The sequence below is a fragment of the Nerophis ophidion genome, linkage group LG02, assembly GCF_033978795.1.
Source record: "Nerophis ophidion isolate RoL-2023_Sa linkage group LG02, RoL_Noph_v1.0, whole genome shotgun sequence".
Taxonomy (NCBI): Eukaryota; Metazoa; Chordata; class Actinopteri; order Syngnathiformes; family Syngnathidae; genus Nerophis; species Nerophis ophidion.
The window spans coordinates 16,994,734-17,014,162 of record NC_084612.1 but is presented as its reverse complement, the minus strand read 5'-3'; the positions used below and the strand labels follow the sequence as shown (position 1 = coordinate 17,014,162).

The 19,429-nt window shown below is 39.8% G+C and overlaps 1 protein-coding gene across 2 annotated transcripts in view; it reads right to left on the bottom strand.

Moving 5' to 3' along the window:
- LOC133537221 (guanine nucleotide-binding protein subunit beta-5b-like) overlaps positions 1 to 15,798 on the bottom strand; it is a 36,125-nt gene extending 20,327 nt beyond the window's left edge. The window contains exons 1-5 of one of the 2 annotated variants that reach the window (XM_061878172.1): positions 15,715 to 15,798; positions 10,607 to 10,756; positions 1,337 to 1,448; positions 1,136 to 1,272; positions 953 to 994 (exon numbers count right to left, since the gene is read on the bottom strand). In XM_061878172.1, coding sequence (XP_061734156.1) covers positions 953 to 994; positions 1,136 to 1,272; positions 1,337 to 1,448; positions 10,607 to 10,732 — 417 coding nt within the window. In that variant the 5' untranslated portion in view covers positions 10,733 to 10,756; positions 15,715 to 15,798. Of the gene's footprint in view, positions 1 to 952; positions 995 to 1,135; positions 1,273 to 1,336; positions 1,449 to 10,606; positions 10,757 to 14,009; positions 14,154 to 15,714 lie in introns of those variants that run through there. The other variant, XM_061878164.1, reaches the window with a different exon arrangement.
- Positions 15,799 to 19,429: the final 3,631 nt, after the last annotated feature.

The following is a 19,429-nucleotide window of genomic DNA, read 5'->3' as shown; positions in this document are numbered from 1 at the left end:
ATCAGTGAGATCTTTGAATGGTTGATGAAATACTTATTTTCCACCATAATTTCCAAATAAAATCTTTAAAATTCCTACAATGTGAATTCCTGGATTTTTTTTCACATTCTGTCTTTCACAGTTGAAGTGTACCTATGATGAAAATTACAGACCTCTGTCATCATTTTAAGTGGGAGATCTTGCACAATCGGTGGCTGACTAAATACTTTTTTGCCCCACTGTAAATATACAGTATAACATTAATGAATTAATAGTATATTGTAGAATATATTGCCCTCAAAAATTATTGTAAGAAATTAAATTCACATACACTTGAAAACATACCTTTTTTTTTCTGAATAATTAATTCCCATTTCATTGATATTAGAATAAAAAATAAGTAAAATCACATTCCATCCTTTGTATAGCTGCTCACAATACAGTATGTTACAAACAAATGTCATTAAAACAATATAATATATGAATTCTATTTACATAATCTATATGGTAAAATAAAGTCACAATACAAGAAAAACTACATAATATTTTTTTGACAATTTAATATAAAGTTAACATGGCATGTGAGACGTTTCAAGATCCATTTTACAACTATTACAATGAGAAATTATGAAGTATCTCCAAATTTAAGAATTTATTGTTTAATTTAATTTTAGGCCAGCCCACTTTATGTGAGTTTTGATTGAATTTACGTTTTTTTTGTGCTTTGGTGAATACAAAAAAATGACAAAATATGGAGATACATCCAAAACAAATTATTTGTATTATCATTACTATGCACTAATATAAATACTGAAATCATATTTCGTTATGTTATAAATAAACCAAACAGTTCGATGATTATAACAATGAATAGAGAATCAGTGTATATTACATTATTTATAGGATGTTTTGTTGAACAACATGAATTTACGTCAGAATGTACACTTATATACTGTCAGTAACAAACACGCACCTTATTGAGAGTGAAAGCATCCCAAACTATCACTTTTCCATCCTACAGCAGAAATACAACACACGTTAACACTCAAACTTGCAGATTTATTAGACATGTTTTGGTATTGCTGAGAATGTGTGTGTGTGTGCGTGTGTGCGTGCGTGTATGTGTGCATGTGTGTGTGCGTGCGTGTGTATTTACCTGTGAGGAGCTGACCATGCGTCGCTTGTCTTTGCACCAGTCCATATTTAACACTTTGTCGTTGTGCCCCTTCAGCACACGTCTGGTCTTTATGGCCAAAGCGGACAACACCTCCACCTTCTCTGCCACCTTGTTCACTACACGCAGACATCACGTCCTCATCCCCATCACACTATTGACAACAATAACTGCCACACTTACGCTCCACGTCGTTTAGCTTGTTCCTCTCCTCGTCCAACTTCTTCTTCAAACTCTCACTTTCCCTCTTGAGCGATGCCAGACTTTCCCCAGCCTGGAGGCCCTGGCACGCCATCTTTGCAGAGGAAGCACACGGCACAAATAAAGGCAAAGCAAAAGCAGAGGGATGCTGGTGTGTGTGTGTGTGTGTGTGTGTGTGTGGCTCTTAGAGCATCCCCAGATCACGTCCTAATGCAAGAGCACTGATGCTGCAGCTGATGTGCGTGACACTATAATAAACACGCCTGGTCTTCTAGTCTCAGGGCCCCTCCCCCAAATGTACTCCATTCACACAATGCACAATACACACAGAACCATACTGTACACACTCACACAAGCACCCACACACACGTGCAGTCACACAAATACAAAACCCAAAACCAGTGAAGTTGGCACGTTGTGTAGTTTGTAAACATAAAGGGAATACTATGATTTGTAAATCCTTTTCAACTTATATTCAATTGAATAGACTCCAAAGACAAAATATTTTAACGTTCGAACGGAGAAATTTACTTTTTTTATTTTTTTTTCAAATAATCATTAACTTAGAATTTAATGGCAGCAACACATTGCATAAAAGTTGGCACAGGGGCATTTTTACCACTGTATTATATGGCCTTTCCTTTTAACAACACTCAGTAAACGTTTGGGAACTGAGGAGACCATTTTTTTAAGCTTTTCAGGTGGAATCATTTCACATTCTTGCTTGATGTACAGCTTAAGTTGTTCAACAGTCCGGGGTATTTTAGGATTCATAATGCCCCACACATTTTCAATGGGAGACAGGTCTAAACTACAGGCTGGCCAGTCTAGTACCTGCACTCTTTTACTACAAAGCCACGCTGTTGTAACACGTGGCTTGGCATTGTCTTGCTGAAATAAGCAGGGGCGACCATGATAACGTTGCTTGGATGGCAATATATGTTGCTCCAAAACTTGTATGTACCTTTCAGCATTAATGGTGCCTTCAAAAATGTGTAAATTACCCATGCCTTGGGCACTAATACACCCCCATACCATCACAGATGCTGGCTTTTGAACTTTGTGCCTATAACAGTCCGATGGTTCTTTTTCTCTTTGGTCCGGAAGACACAACATCCACAGTTTCCAAAAACAATTTGAAATGTGGACTCGTCAGACCACAGAACACTTTTCCACTTTGCATCAGTCCATCTTAGATGAGCTCGGGCCCAGCAAAGCCAGCAGCGTTTCTGGGTGTTGTTGATAGATGGCTTTGGCTTTGCATAGTAGAGTTTTAACTTGCACTTACAGATATAGTGACGAACTGTAGTGACAGAAAGTGGTTTTCCGAAGTGTTCCTGAACTCATGTGGTGATATCCTTTACACACTGATGTCGTTTTTTGATGCTGTATTGCCTGAGGGATCGAAGGTCACGGGCATTCAATGTTACGTGCAGGGATTTCTCCAGATTATCTGAATCTTTTGATGACATTACGGACTGTAGATGGTGAAATACCTACATTTCTTACCATAGAAATGTTGTTCTTAAACTGTTCGACAATTTGCTCATGCATTTGTCTATAAAGTGGTGACCCTTGCCCATCCTTGTTTGTGAATGACTGAGCATTTCATGGAAGCAGCTTTTATACCCAATCATGGCAGCCACCTGTTCCCAATTAGCCTGCACACCTGTGGGATGTTCCAAAAAAGTGTTTGATGAGCATTCCTTAACTTATTCAGTCTTTTTTGCCACTTGGGCCAGCTTCTTTGAAACATGTTGCAGGCATCAAATTATAAATGAGCCAATATTTGCAAAAAAAAATTCCAGTTCAAACGTTAAAAGTATTTTGTCTTTGCGATCTATTCAAATGAATATAGGTTGAAGAGGATTTGCAAATCATTGTACAGTTACATCATTTACACAACGTGCCAACTTCACTGGTTTTGTGTTTTGTAGGTACAGTACTATTAAAGGCCTACTGAAACCCACTACTAGCGACCACGCAGTCTGATAGTTTATATATCAATGACGAAATATTAACATTGCAACACATGTCAATACGGCCTTTTTAGTTTACTAAATTACAATTTTAAATTTCCCACAAAGTCTCGTGTTGAAAATGTCGCGGAATGAGAACGTGTGCGTTTGATGTCTCGGGTTGCAGCTGACATTATTTTCCAGCCCGATCCAAGCTATAAGTAGTCTGCTTTAATCGCATAATTACATAGTATTCTGGACATCTGTGTTGCTGAATCTTTTGCAATTTGTTCAATTAATAATGGAGAAGTCAAAGTAGAAAGATGGAGGTGGGAAGCTTTAGCCTTTAGCCAAACAAACACAGCCGGTGTTTCCTTGTTTAAAATTCCCGAAGATGAAGCTTTACTATGGATCAGAGCGGTCAAGCGAACATGGATCCCGACTACATGTCAACCGTGGTGAGAAAATTGTGGTAATAAGTCGCCTCTTACCGGAGACATCAGTGGAGCTTACGTCCTGCTGCAGCTGCGTGACTTCCCTCAGAGACTCTGGCGTCAACACACCCGTGGCCACACCCCTCCGGCTTTCAGGTACTATTTAATCTCACTAAAACACTAGCAACACAATAGGCAGATAAGGGATTTTCCAGAATTATCCTAGTAAATGTGTCTAATACATCTGAATTGCTCCCTCTGCAATCGCCCTTTTTTTTTTTAGAAACTTTTTTTTCTTTTTTCTAGTCCTTCCCTCTAAATTTCCTCATCCACGAATCTTTCATCCTCGCTCAAATTAATGGGGAAATTGTCGCTTTCTCGGTCTGAATAGCTCTAGCTGCTGGTGGCTATGATTATAAACAGTGTAAGGATGTAATGAGCCCTACAACCCGTGACGTCACGCGCACATAGTCTGCTACTTCCGGTACAGGCAAGACTTTTTTATTAGCGACCAAAAGTTGCAAACTTTATCTTTGATGTTCTCTACTAAATCCTTTTAGCAAAAATATGGCAATATCGCAAAATGATCAAGTATGACACATAGAATGGACCTGCTATCCCCGTTTAACTATGAAAATCTCATTTCAGTAGGCCTTTAATGATGCAGTTGTATGAGGAGTGGTCAGGATTTTCTAGCTCTATATGCACTATAAAACGTTAGTGTGAAAGTCACGTGTGACATTTGAACCGATACGGTCCCAATTCCTGGTGCCTGGGAATCAACAATACCCATTTTTAGTACTTTTATGTGGGTTAGTAACTGTTGGTTGCTTACTAACGCAATTTTATTTTTTAATGTATTATGATAACTGTGCTGTCCAACTGTTGTTATATATTGTTTTATTATGCAATTTGAGTCTCATTTGCAATGTAGTTGCACCTCCAAGACATTAGATGGCCGTATTGTATAGAAGATTTTATGAATAATTCATATGTCTAATAGAAAAGGATGCTGCATACTGAACTAAAAGTTGTTTTAAGAATGGTGTAACAAGTTAGTAAAAACATTTCAAGAGAAACAAAACCCAATGTGATGACTCGATTTAGGACTTGCGACCGCCCTCACCAAAGGCAAGGGCGGTCGCATTTTTTTCAGCTCCCTTCTTCTCCCTGCTTGCTCTCTTTGTTTTGTTTTGTTTTGTCTCCACTTTTTTGAAGCCTCTTTCTTTGCGCTGTCCTCCAAATATAAACATCAGACATGGAAATGATCAGTTTGACTCTCAACTCAGTTGAAAAAATCTTTTTGACGAGGAAAAGAGGCCCTGGGGAGCCCGGCTGCCCTGATGCAACCTTTGTTGCGAGGTACGTGAGAGATTCCTGGGATAAATGGAGAATCATGTACCTCTGAGTCCTTTCCATCGAGGACGTGGAAGACATCTACCTATATGGAACCGTGATCGCGGGGCACCTGCTGATTGGGCTGGGTATTTCTTTGGTGTATCGTCAAATTCGTAAGACGATGGCAGCCACACAGGGGGCCCAAAGGCAGTTTGTCACAATGGAACGTTTGGGCTGGGCTGTGGGATCACAGACTGGGGGGATTTCTGAACTGAATCGCAAGATGGATCACATCATGGAAAAACTGGTTGATAAAGAAAAATTGGATAGGAGGGCCAGCATGGACGAAGCCATTGTAATGTCTGCTCGCGGGAAAACAAAAATCCTAATCTATGATTTGACTCCCTCGAATGCCCTTGATGCTGCAACAACAGGAGCAGGCCGTTCTTAAAACATCCCCCGAGGACACCTCAATGATGGACGCTTTTGACCTCCCTCCCTCCTCAACTTTTGCTTGCATGTAGAACGGCCCCAGGCCAGTGGACACTACTACAACACACCCAACACAATGGGCATATACAACAAATATTTAAAAGCGGAATATTAGATGCAAAGTAATTGGAGTCTTCGATAGGTCAATAATTCATAATAACATTGATTTTGATTTATTACAATTTTCTTGAGTAATGACAGCCTTAAAGAAAAATCAAAAATGGTCTTCATGGCAGCTTTGTGTTATTGCAGTCCACATTGCAACCTGTTCTCATTTCATTTCACCTGTTTGCTCTTCTATTCAAATGTACTTTTTGTTTTTTACTAGTATTTTTAGAATGTGGCACGGGCTGTTATAAATACTGCAGTGGTCCACAAGTGGCTCGCTGGATGCACTTTGGACGCTTAATGTTTTGTGATGTCATGTTATTTTTCTACTTTCATAAAACTTAGGTGTCTTGTAACTGTAACCTTGCGTCACATTCATCTGAACTGCAAGATGGCGGCGCCCGGACGGGCTGCGCTCTCGAGGAGCTCCTGCTAAAGATGGAACATTTGGCAGAAATACCGGACAATTCCACAAACTTCATGGCTGGCTCACATCGTGGTCACTCCGTGATCACGTACGACCGCCAGACCCTTCTGGATATGGACATATCGGGCCGTTTTGGACTGATAGACGCGGGCGTGCTAAACATGCTAACTAGCATGGGAATACGTCGGCGGCTACATCCAGCGGCCTGTGAAGCAGGGGAGTCTAGTAGCAGCGGGGGCCGTCTACGGAGCAGACGCCAGCGGTGTGATCGGAAACGCGGATGCCGAGCGGGGCTAAAAACAAAGCAGAAGGCTAATCCCCACAGAACACCACTTTCCTCCATCCCGAAGACGGATTTAGATGGAAAATGCGAGACTACTGGTCTGGGTAAGGAGTCTGTTAAATTAGAACAAGTTTTTTCTGCTTTGAGTGTTTCAGAGTTGGACATGTGTGTTACTGAGGTGGCTAACTATGATGCGTGCAGCTTATCAAAGCAACAAACAAACAATCGGAAAATCCCCGTTACTGAGGTGGCTAACCATGATGCGTGCAGTTTATCAAAGCAACAAACAAACAATCGGAAAATCCCCGTTACTGAGGTGGCTAACCATGATGCGTGCAGTTTATCAAAGCAACAATCAAACAATCGGAAAATTCCTGTCGTATCAATTCCTAGATATGGTCGTAACTATACTAAATGCACTGGGCATAATAAACACAACATTATTAATATTGCTACTACGGATAATTTGATCAAAAACTCCCTAAAACAGCCCACTACCTATAATATAGGTTTTTTAAACATAAGATCATTGTCTCCTAAAACGTTGTTAGTTAATGATATTATCAGAGACAACAATCTTAACGTCATCGGTCTCAGCGAAACCTGGCTTAAACCAAACGACTTTTTTGCGCTAAATGAGGCATGTCCTCCTAACTTTACACATGCGCATATTGCCCGTCCGCTCAAAAGGGGTGGGGGGGTCGCACTAATATACAACGAAAACTTTAACCTTAGTCCTAACATAAATAATAAATATAAATCGTTTGAGGTGCTTACTATGAGGTCTGTCACACCGCTGCCTCTACACCTGGCTGTTATCTACCGCCCACCAGGGCCCTATTCGGACTTTATTAATGAATTCTCAGAGTTCGTTGCTGATCTAGTGACACACGCCGATAATATAATCATAATGGGGGACTTTAATATCCATATGAATACCCCATCGGACCCACCGTGCGTAGCGCTCCAGACTGTAATTGATAGCTGTGGTCTCACACAAATAATAAATGAACCCACGCATCGCAACGGTAATACGATAGACCTAGTGCTTGTCAGGGGTATCACCGCTTCCAAAGTTACGATACTCCCGTATACTAAAGTATTGTCCGATCATTACCTTATAAAATTCGAGGTTCAGACGCATGTTCGTCAAACTAATAATAATAATAACTGCTATAGCAGCCGCAACATTAATACAGCCACAACGACAACTCTTGCTGACCTACTGCCCTCGGTAATGGCACCATTCCCAAAGTATGTGGGCTTTATTGATAACCTCACTAACAACTTTAACGACGCCCTGCGCGAAACCATTGATAACATAGCACCGCTAAAGTTAAAAAAGGCTCCAAAAAAGCGCACCCCGTGGTTTACAGAAGAAACTAGAGCTCAGAAATTATTATGTAGAAAGCTGGAACGCAAATGGCGCACGACTAAACTTGAGGTGCACCATCAAGCATGGAGTGATGGTTTAATAACTTATAAACGCATGCTTACCTTAGCTAAAGCTAAATATTACTCAAATCTCATCCACCGTAATAAAAACGATCCTAAATTTTTGTTTAGTACGGTAGCATCACTAACCCAACAAGGGACTCCTTCCAGTAGCTCAACCCACTCAGCTGATGACTTTATGCAATTCTTTAGTAAGAAAATTGAAGTCATTAGAAAGGAGATTAAAGACAATGCGTCCCAGCTACAACGGGGTTCTATTAACACTGACACGATTGTATATACGGCGGATACTGCCCTCCAAAATAGTTTCTCTCGTTTTGAGGAAATAACATTAGAGGAATTGTTACAACGTGTAAATGGAATAAAACAGACAACATGTTTACTTGACCCTCTTCCTGGGAAACTGATCAAGGAGCTCTTTGTATTATTAGGTCCATCAGTGCTAAATATTATAAACTTATCACTCTCCTCGGGCACTGTTCCCCTAGCATTCAAAAAAGCGGTTATTCATCCTCTTCTTAAAAGACCTAACCTCGATCCTGACCTCATGGTAAATTACCGACCGGTGTCTCACCTTCCCTTTATTTCAAAAATCCTTGAAAAAATTGTTGCGGAGCAGTTAAATGAACACTTAGCGTCTAACAATCTATGTGAAACCTTTCAATCCGGTTTCAGGGCAAATCACTCCACGGAGACAGCCCTCGCAAAAATGACTAATGATCTATTGCTAACGATGGATTCTGATGCGTCATCTATGTTGCTGCTCCTCGATCTTAGCGCTGCTTTCGATACCGTCGATCATAATATTTTATTAGAACGTATCAAAACACGAATTGGTATGTCAGACTTAGCCCTGTCTTGGTTTAACTCTTATCTTACTGATAGGATGCAGTGTGTCTCCCATAACAATGTGACCTCGGACTACGTTAAGGTAACGTGTGGAGTTCCCCAGGGTTCGGTCCTTGGCCCTGCACTCTTCAGCATCTACATGCTGCCGCTAGGTGACATCATACGCAAATACGGTGTTAGCTTTCACTGTTATGCTGATGACACCCAACTCTACATGCCCCTAAAGCTGACCAACACGCCGGATTGTAGTCAGCTGGAGGCGTGTCTTAATGAAATTAAACAATGGATGTCCGCTAACTTTTTGCAACTCAACGCCAAAAAAACGGAAATGCTGATTATCGGTCCTGCTAGACACCGAACTCTATTTAATAATACAACTCTAACATTTGACAACCAAACAATTAAACAAGGCGACACGGTAAAGAATCTGGGTATTATCTTCGACCCAACTCTCTCCTTTGAGGCACACATTAAAAGCGTTACTAAAACGGCCTTCTTTCATCTCCGTAACATTGCTAAAATTCGCTCCATTCTGTCCACTAAAGACGCTGAGATCATTATCCATGCGTTTGTTACGTCTCGCCTCGACTACTGTAACGTATTATTTTCGGGTCTCCCCATGTCTAGCATTAAAAGATTACAGTTGGTACAAAATGCGGCTGCTAGACTTTTGACAAGAACAAGAAAGTTTGATCACATTACGCCTGTACTGGCTCACCTGCACTGGCTTCCTGTGCACTTAAGATGTGACTTTAAGGTTTTACTACTTACGTATAAAATACTACACGGTCTAGCTCCATCTTATCTTGCCGATTGTATTGTACCATATGTCCCGGCAAGAAATCTGCGTTCAAAGGACTCCGGCTTATTAGTGATTCCCAAAGCCCAAAAAAAGTCTGCGGGCTATAGAGCATTTTCCGTTCGGGCTCCAGTACTCTGGAATGCCCTCCCGGTAACAGTTCGCGATGCCACCTCAGTAGAAGCATTTAAGTCTCACCTTAAAACTCATTTGTATACTCTAGCCTTTAAATAGACTCCCTTTTTAGACCAGTTGATCTGCCGTTTCTTTTCTTTTTCTTCTATGTCCCACTCTCCCGTGTGGAGGGGGTCCGGTCCGATCCGGTGGCCATGTACTGCTCGCCTGTGTATCGGCTGGGGACATCTCTGCGCTGCTGGTCCGCCTACGCTTGGGATGGTTTCCTGCTGGCTCCGCTGTGAACGGGACTCTCGCTGCTGTGTCTTGGATCCTCTTTGGACTGGACTCTCGCGAATGTGTTGTATCCATTGTGGATTGAACTTTCACAGTATCATGTTAGATCCGCTCGACATCCATTGCTTTCCTCCTCTCTAAGGTTCTCATAGTCATCATTGTCACCGACGTCCCACTGGGTCATTATTGTCACCGATGTCCCACTGGGTGTGAGTTTTCCTTGCCCTTATGTGGGCCTACCGAGGATGTCGTGGTGGTTTGTGCAGCCCTTTGAGACACTAGTGATTTAGGGCTATATAAGTAAACATTGATTGATTGATTGACCTTTAGTAATTTTGCATGTGAAGTGAAGTGAATTATATTTATATAGCGCTTTTTCTCTAGTGACTCAAACCGCTTTAAATAGTGAAACCCAATATCTAAGTTACATTCAAACCGGTGTGGGTGGCACTGGGAGCAGGTGGGTAAAGTGTCTTGCCCAAGGACACAACGGCAGTGACTAGGATGGCGGATGCGGGAATCGAACCTGCAACCCTCAAGTTGCTGGCACGGCCGCTCTACCAACCTAGCTAAACCGCATGTAGCAAAACAGAAATGTGTGGTAACGTTTTCTGTAAGTTTGAGGTAACATCTGTAACGTTAGGTAGCTGAAGTGTTACTGTCCATCTTGTGAGCTGACATGAGCGACGCAGAAATACCTTCTCCACGCAGAAGGAGCAGTAGTTGATGGCCTCGGTCTTGATGTAAATATTCATGAGGGGGCTGGCCTTGTCGCAGCTCTCACACGGGCCAAAGGTGGCCGCCACGAACGTTTGGTCACACATGACTGCACTGGATCACTGACACACCTGGGAAACACACAACACACACACTTTATTCATGCAGCTTTCACTGTTGCACTCGCTGGACGCCACTGTGTGTGTGTGTGTGCGTGCGTGTGTGTGTTCTTGTATTTCTATCCTTCTTGAGACATCAACAAGGAAAAGTACCTTCCATATGAGGACCGGTGAACAAGTTAGGACATGAATCATGGTCCCAATACGGAAAACCATTGCATCTAATAAAGAATGTCTCATTTGCACCCCTGGTGATGAAATCCATCAAATTTAGGGTGGTCGCCAAAAGGAAGGATTTTTCAAATTGATTGTGGGTTGGTTTTAAAAGTTCTTTCACTCTGGTCAACATATGAAATAACAAGTGTGTTTAAAAATTTAAAGCGCTCCCTCTCTGGCCAACATATGTAATAATAAGTGTGCGTAAGAAATTTGAAGTTCTCCCCCTCTGGCCAACATATGCAATAACAAGTGTGTGTAAGAAATTGAAATGCGCCCACTTTGGCCAAAATTAATAAAAATAATAAATATATATATAAATAGAGACATATTGTAATAACTTGAAGTAAATATTGAAGATTAAAAAACAATTACAAACCAAAAAAATTACATAAAAAAATAATACATTACTAAAAGCATACCTTTTTTATATTTGCATAGTATGTATATATTATTGATGCCGTAAATACAAATCTTTATATATCTAGAAAGGGTGGTCCTAAAGAGGTAGGCATTTTTCACAGGTGTCAAGAAGGTAAGAAACACAAACCCTGTTTCCATTTGAGTTGGGAAATTGTGTTAGATGTAAATATAAACGGAATACAATGATTTGTAAATCCTTTCCAACCTACATTCAGTTGAATGCACAACAAAGACAAGATATTTGATGTTCAAAATCAAAAATTTTATTTTATTTTTGCAAATAAAAATTTACTTATAATTTCATGGCTACGACACGTGCCAAAGTAGTTATGAAAGGGCATGTTCACCACTGTGTTACATCACATTTTCTTTTAACAACACTCAATAAATGTTTGGGAACTGAGGAAATTAATTGTTGAAGCTTTGAAAGTGGAATTCTTTCCCATTCTTGTTTTATGTAGAGCTTCAGTCGTTCAACAGTCCGGGGTCTCCGATGTCGTATTTCACGCTTCATAATGCGCCACACATTTTCGATAGGAGACAGATCTGGACTGAAGGCGGGCCAGGAAAGTACCCGCACTCTTTTACTATGAAACCACGCTGTTGTAACACGTGGCTTGGCATTGTCTTGCTGAAATAAGCAGGAGCGTCCATGATAATATTGCTAGTAGGACAACATACAGTATGTTGCTCCAAAACCTGTATGGACCTTTCAGCATTAATGGTGCCTTCACAGATGTGTAAGTTACTCATGCCTTGGGCACTAATACACCTCCATACCATCACAGATGCTGACTTTTGAACTTTGCGCCTATAACAATCCGGATGGTTATTTTCCTCTTTGTTCCGGAGGACACCACGTCCACAACATCCAAATATAATTTGAAATGTGGACTCGTCAGACCACAGGACACTTTTCCACTTTGCATCAGTCCATCTTAGATGAGCTCAGGCCCAGCAAAGCCAGCGGCGTTCCTTGGTGTTGTTGATAAATGGGTTTTGCTTTGCATTACAGACTTTTAACTTGCACCAGATGTAGTGACCAACTGTAGTTACTGACAGTGGTTTTATGAAGTGTTCCTGAGCCCATGTGGTGATATCGTTTACACACTGATGTCCGTTTTTGATGCAGCACCGCCTGAGGGATCAACGGTCCGTAATATCATCGCTTACGTGCAGTGATTTCTCCAGATTCTCTGAAACTTTTGATGATTTTATAGAGCGTAGATGGTAAAATCCCTAAATTCCTTGCAATAGCTCGTTGAGAAATGTTTTTCTAAAACTGTTCGACAATTTGCTTACAAAGTGGTGACCCTCACCCCATCCTTGTTTGTGAATTACTTAGCATTTCATGGAAGCTGTTTTTATACCCAATCATGGCACCCACCTGTTCCCAATTAGCCTGCACACCCGTGGGATGTTCCAAATAAGTGTTTGATGAGCATTCCTCAACTTTATCAGTATTTATTGCCACCTTTCCCAACTTCTTTGTCACGTGTTGTTGGCATCAAATTCTAAAGTTAATGATTATTTGGAAAAAAAAAAAGTTGATCAGTTTGAACATCAAATATGTTGTCTTTGTAGCATATTCAACTGAATATGGGTTGAAAATGATTTACATCTAACACAATTTCCCAACTCATGTGGAAACGGGGTTTGTACAAGAATGTGTGTGTGTGTGTATGTGTGTTTGTATATATATATATATATATATATATATATATACAGTATATATATATATATATATATATATATCCATCCATCTATCCAGCCATTTTCTACCGCTTATTCCCTTTTGCGGTCGCAGGGGCGCTGGCGCCTATCTCAGTTACAATCATATACATACATACATATATATATATATATATATTCATATATATGTATATATACATATACATATACACATATATATATATATATATATATATATATATATAAATAAATGGGTTGTACTTATATAGCGCTTTTCTACCTTCAAGGTACTCAAAGCGCTTTGACACTACTTCCACATTTACCCATTCACACACACATTCACACTGATGGAGGGAGCTGCCATGCAAGGCGCTAACCAGCACCCATCAGGAGCAAGGGTGAAGTGTCTTGCTCAGGACGCAACGGACATGACGAGGTTGGAATATATATATATATATATATATATATATATATATATATATATATATATATATATATATATATAAATACATGTTATATATATAAATGTTATCTCAGTATTGACAATATTGTTGAAACACGGTTGATTCAATATCAGAATTGGTTGGGGAATTTACGTAATTTCAATGTTGATCATAACATAGTTCAGGGGTTGGCAACCCAAAGTGTTGAAAGACCCATATTGGAAAAAAAAAAAAAAAAAATCTGTCTGGAGCTGCAAAAAATTAAAAGCCATATTACATTCGGATAGTGTATCATGAAAGATTAATTGAATTATGAGGACTTAAAGGAAACTAAATGAACTGAAATCAAGCTACAAATGAGGCACAGTGATGCAATGTGTACACACAGCTAGCCTAAATAGCATGTTAGCATCGATTAGCTTGCAGTCATGCAGTGACCAAATACGTCCGATTAGCACTCCACACAAGTCAATAACATCAACAAAACTCACCTTTGTGCATTCAAGCACAACATTAAAAGTTTGGCTGACAAAATGAGACAGAAAAAAAGTGGCATAAAACACTCCAAAGAAGTCGGAGAAAGTTCCATCCATCCATCCATTTTCTACCGCTTATTCCTTTTCGGGGTCGCTGGCGCCTATCTCAGCTACAATCGGGCGGAGGCGGGGTACCCCCTGGACAAGTCGCCACCTCATCGCAGGGCCAACACAGATAGACAGACAACATTCACACTCACATTCACACACTAGGGCCAATTTTAGTGTCGCCAATCAACCTATCCCCAGGTGCATGTCTTTGGAAGTGGGAGGAAGCTGGAGTACCCGGAGGGAACCCACGCATTCACGGGGAGAACATGCAAACTCCACACAGAAAGATCCCGAGCCTGGATTTGAACCCAGGACTGCAGGACCTTCGTATTGTGAGGCAGACGCACTAACCCCTCTGCCACCGTGAAGCCTCGGAGAAAGTTATACATGTAAATAAACTGTGGCGAGTTCAAGGACCGCCAAAATTAGTAGGACAAAACGGCGCTCTCCAAATACTCGAATCAGTGAAGCATGTTTAATACAAACGGTGTGCTTTATAACAATTAGGGAGGTTTGTGTCATGCTTGTCCTCCTGCGGAAACCATATTACAACAAAAAAATGTTCATACATTTTTGAAAAAGCTCCAGAGAGCCTCGTACAAGGCTCTAGAGCCGCGGGTTGCCGACTCCCAACATAGTTGAATCAACCCATCCATCCATCCATTTTCTACCGCTTATTCCCTTTGGGGTTGCAGGGTCGCTGGTGCCTATCTCAGCTACAATCGGGCGGAAGGCGGGGTACACCCTGGACAAGTCGCCACCTCATCGCAGGACCAACACAGATAGACAGACAACATTCACACTTACATTCACACACTAGGGCCAATTTTAGTGTTGCCAATCAACCTATCCCCAGGTGCATGTCTTTGGAGGTGGGAGGAAGTCATGGAGAGGACATGCAAACTCCATACAGAAAGATCCCAGTCAATTTGTTGAAAATTCAAACATTGATTCAAAGTTGATCATAACGACCATTTTCAATGTTTTTTTTTTCAATGTCACAAATCTCAAAGTTGATTCACTGTCTTTTTGCTATCCGGGGTGTGTGTGCGTGTGTGTGTGTGTGTGTGTGTGTGTTAAGTAGTCGTTAATCTAGTCCAGCCTGATCCTGCGCTTGGCTCTGGAGAAGAGCAGCACTGTTATTCTTGGAGCAAAAAAAAAAAAAAAAAGATATCAACAAAATAAAATAAAAACAAGATATAACACGCTGAATAAAAAGAAAATTGAGCAATTAGTGAATTAAAATTGTATAACATGCAATTAAATGCATTTCCAAGTCCGTAATATGTTAGTCACAATTATTCCACTAAAGCTACTCAGTATAAAATACATAATTAATCCTTCCGGTTTATGCATAAAATCCTTTATCAAGGTGACTTTTTGGAGTGTAAACATGACCATTAGACCAGCGTGGCTTACTTACTTCAATGATATACTGTGTGATTCTAACCAAACACAAATGATATAGTTCTATACATAAATGATACTGTAGTTATGGTCATCAGTCCCATTGATGGCAGTCATCCTTTCTACTATTCTATCTTTATTCTGTTCAGTGGTAAAGGTAAGTTATGTTATTATTTCCAATGAAGACAGAACAGATTCTTACCTCCCAGCAGATAAGACGTGTCTTCTATACGTATGGCCGCTCGTCCTGCTGGAAGTAAGATGACTTTTACAGTGAAGAGGATTGTCACTAAGCTTCTTACAGAAAAGTCTTCAAGCTTGAGACTCCGCTCTACTTTGACTGGATACATACATACATACATATATATATATATATATATATATATATATATATATATATATATATATATATATATATATATATTTTTTTTTTTTATATATAAAAACACATTCATACAAACATATATACATATATGTACTACATACACACACACACACACACACACACACACACACACACACACACACATATATATATATATATATATATATATATATATATATATCCATTGGTTGAAACTTTTATTAGTAGATTGCACAGTATAGGACATATTCCACTAAATGGTAAGCCCGAATAAGTTTTTCAACTTGTTTAAGTCGGGGTCCACGTAAATCAATTCATACACTTATCTATATCTATATATATCTATATATATATTTGTAAGTATATACAGTATATATACATATATATATATACAAATATATACATATATACAAATATATACATATATACACACACACACATATGTATACACATGCTCACATGTAAATATATACACAGACATATACGTGTCTATACACATATACTGTATGTATATACCGTATTTCCTTGAATAGCCGCCAGGGCGCTAATTAATTTAAAACCTCTTCTCACTCCTGTGCTTACCAAAGGCATGCGGTAAAAGTAAGCAAGCGCTAATTATTTTAAAACCTCTTCTCACTACGGCACTTAACAAAGGCATGCAGTAAAAATTTGAGTGTGATGTAAGCTTTGACATTAAATCCTACTGAATAGCTCTTAATCTACTTCCTTTTATACGATTTCAAATTACCGGTATTGAAATCAGCCTCCTCCATTTTGAAAATGATGACAGGGCAAGTGTCACTCGTGACGTCACGAGTTTGACCAGGCAGTAATACTAAGCATGCGCTAATTATTTTGGGAAGCAAGTTTGACCCGGCAGTAATCAAGGCAGGCACATACTATAAAATAAATACGGTATATTATATACTGTACATCCAACTACTGTAATACTACTAAAGCATGTATCATTTACACGTCCATATGTTTAACAATATATACATCTCTAAAATTGTGAAGTGAAGTTGGCACGTTGTGTAAATCGTAAACAAAAAACAGAATACAATAATTTGCAAATCCTTTTCAACTTGTTTTCTGCAAAGACAAGATATTTAATGTTCAAACTGAGACACTTAATTATTTTTTTTTGCAAATAATTGTAGCTGAGATAGGCACCAGCGCACCCCGCAACCCCGAGGGAATAAGCGGTAGAAAATGGATAAATGGAACATCAACTTAAAATTTAATGGCAGCAACACATTGCAAAAAAGTTGTCACATGGGCATTTTTACCACTGCGGCCTTTCCTTTTGACAACACTCAGTAAACGTTTGGGAACTGAGGAGACCAATTTTTGAAGCTTTTCAGGTGGAATTATTTACCATTCTTGCTTGATGCACAGCTTAAGTTGTTCAACAGTCCGGGGTCTCCGTTGTGGTATTTTAGTCTTCATAATGCCCCACATTTTTTCAATGGGAGACAGGTCTGGACTACAGGCTGGCCAGTCTAGTACCCGCACTCTTTTACTACGAAGCCACGCTGTTGTAACACGTGGCTTGGCATTGTTTTGCTGAAATAAGCAGAGGCGTTGATGATAACGTTGCTTGGATGAGAACATATGTTGCTCCAAAACCTGTATGTACCTTTCAGCATTAATGGTGCCTTCATATATGTGTAAGTTACCCATGCCTTGGGCACTAATACACCCCCATACCATCACAGATGCTGGCTTTTGAACTTTGTGCCTATAGCAATCCAGATGGTTCTTTCCCTTTTTGGTCCAGAGGACACAACGTCCACAGTTTCCAAAGACAATTTAAAATGTGGACTCGTCAGACCACAGAACACTTTTCCACTTTGCATCAGTCCATCTTTGATGAGCTTGAGCCCAGCAAATCCGGCGGCATTTCTGAGTGTTGTTGATAAATGGCTCTGGCTTTGCATAGTAGAGTTTTGACTTGCACAAACTGTAGTCACTGACAGTTGTTTTCTGAAGTGTTCCTGAGCCCATGTGGTGATATCCATTACACACTGCTGTCGCTTTTTGATGCAGTACCGCCTGAGGGATCAAAGGTCACAGGCATTCAATGTTGGTGTTCGGTCTTGACGCTTTCGTGCAGTGATTTCTCCAGATTCTTCGAACCTTTTGATTATATTACGGACGGTTGATGGTGAAATCTCTAAATTCCTTGCCAAAGCTGGTTGAGAAAAATGCTCTTAAAACTGTTCAACAATTTGCTCAAGCATTTTTTTTCACTAAGTGGTTGACCCTCGCCCCATCTTTTGTTTGTGAATGACTGAGCATTTCATGGGAGCTCCTTTTATTACCCAATCATGGCACCCACCTGTTCTCAATTAGCCTGTTCACCTGTGGGAGGCTCCAAATAAGTGTTTGATAAGCATTCCTCAACTTTCTCAGTCTTTTTTGCCACTTGTATTAGTCAAAATCAATAGAAATCTTGGGAAACAAACAGAAGTCCGTTTCATGAAGAGAGAACCGACAATAATACTGAAAATATTGAATGCATGAATATCTCCAATCACATGTTAGGAAAAAGCACTTAAAATGAATAAGGATCTTGATAGGCCTGTGGAAAAATGAACAGACTCTTGACTGGAGAGAGAAAAGAAAGCGTAAGCTAACAAAATCATTGAGCAATCAATGAATACGATGTCAAAGTACTCAAAATCATTAATTATAATAGAAAATAATTAAAATTCTTGCTGTGGCGTGGAAGGGAAACGACACAACCTCGACTAGAAATAAAGAGATGACAAACAACAAATTGAGCTGAAATGCAAACTTCGGTCTCTTTTAAGTGGGGTTGTGAGTTAAAATCAATAGGTATCTTGCATGGGTACAATGAGGAAAACAAAAGTTGTGACTTGAAAAAATATGTTTTCAATTCAATGTAAGTAACTACATGTCACGGTGAAACAGTCAAAAGCAATAGGGATCTTTCCAGGATTGAGGAAAAAATACATAGAACCTTGCCTGGAAAATGACCAACTTTGATCTTTAATGTCAACTTGTGTGGATATGTTGCCAGGGATACTTTTCAAATTCAATAGGGGTAAGATGAGCAAATACTGGCAATATACATGCACAAAAAAGCTACAGTCTCAGTGGTGTCAATACAGCTAGTGAATGTGCTACACACTCACTTACATTACTAGCAAATAAATGAAATTATCAGGCCCGCAATGGAAGGAGATAGTAGTCAAAATCAATAGGCGAATGTATATTTTGTGGTTTTGGAAAATCCTGGAAAAGTCGGAAAATGATCAAACACCAACAAAACATACATACTTAGCTCACCTACAGTATGACCTGAGCTAACTTGGATAGCTTTTAAAATCAATGCATTACAGGCACTACACAAACATGTATGAATAATATGCCAACATGTTGACCACAGTTTGACCTTGGAACAGACTATTTCCATTCTTTTAGGTGGGAACATGAAAATGGAACACATTTAAAGCTTGTGTTTGAAAAGGTAATAATACAATAGAAATACAATACAATACAATACAAAAAATAGTCCCAGGCAATA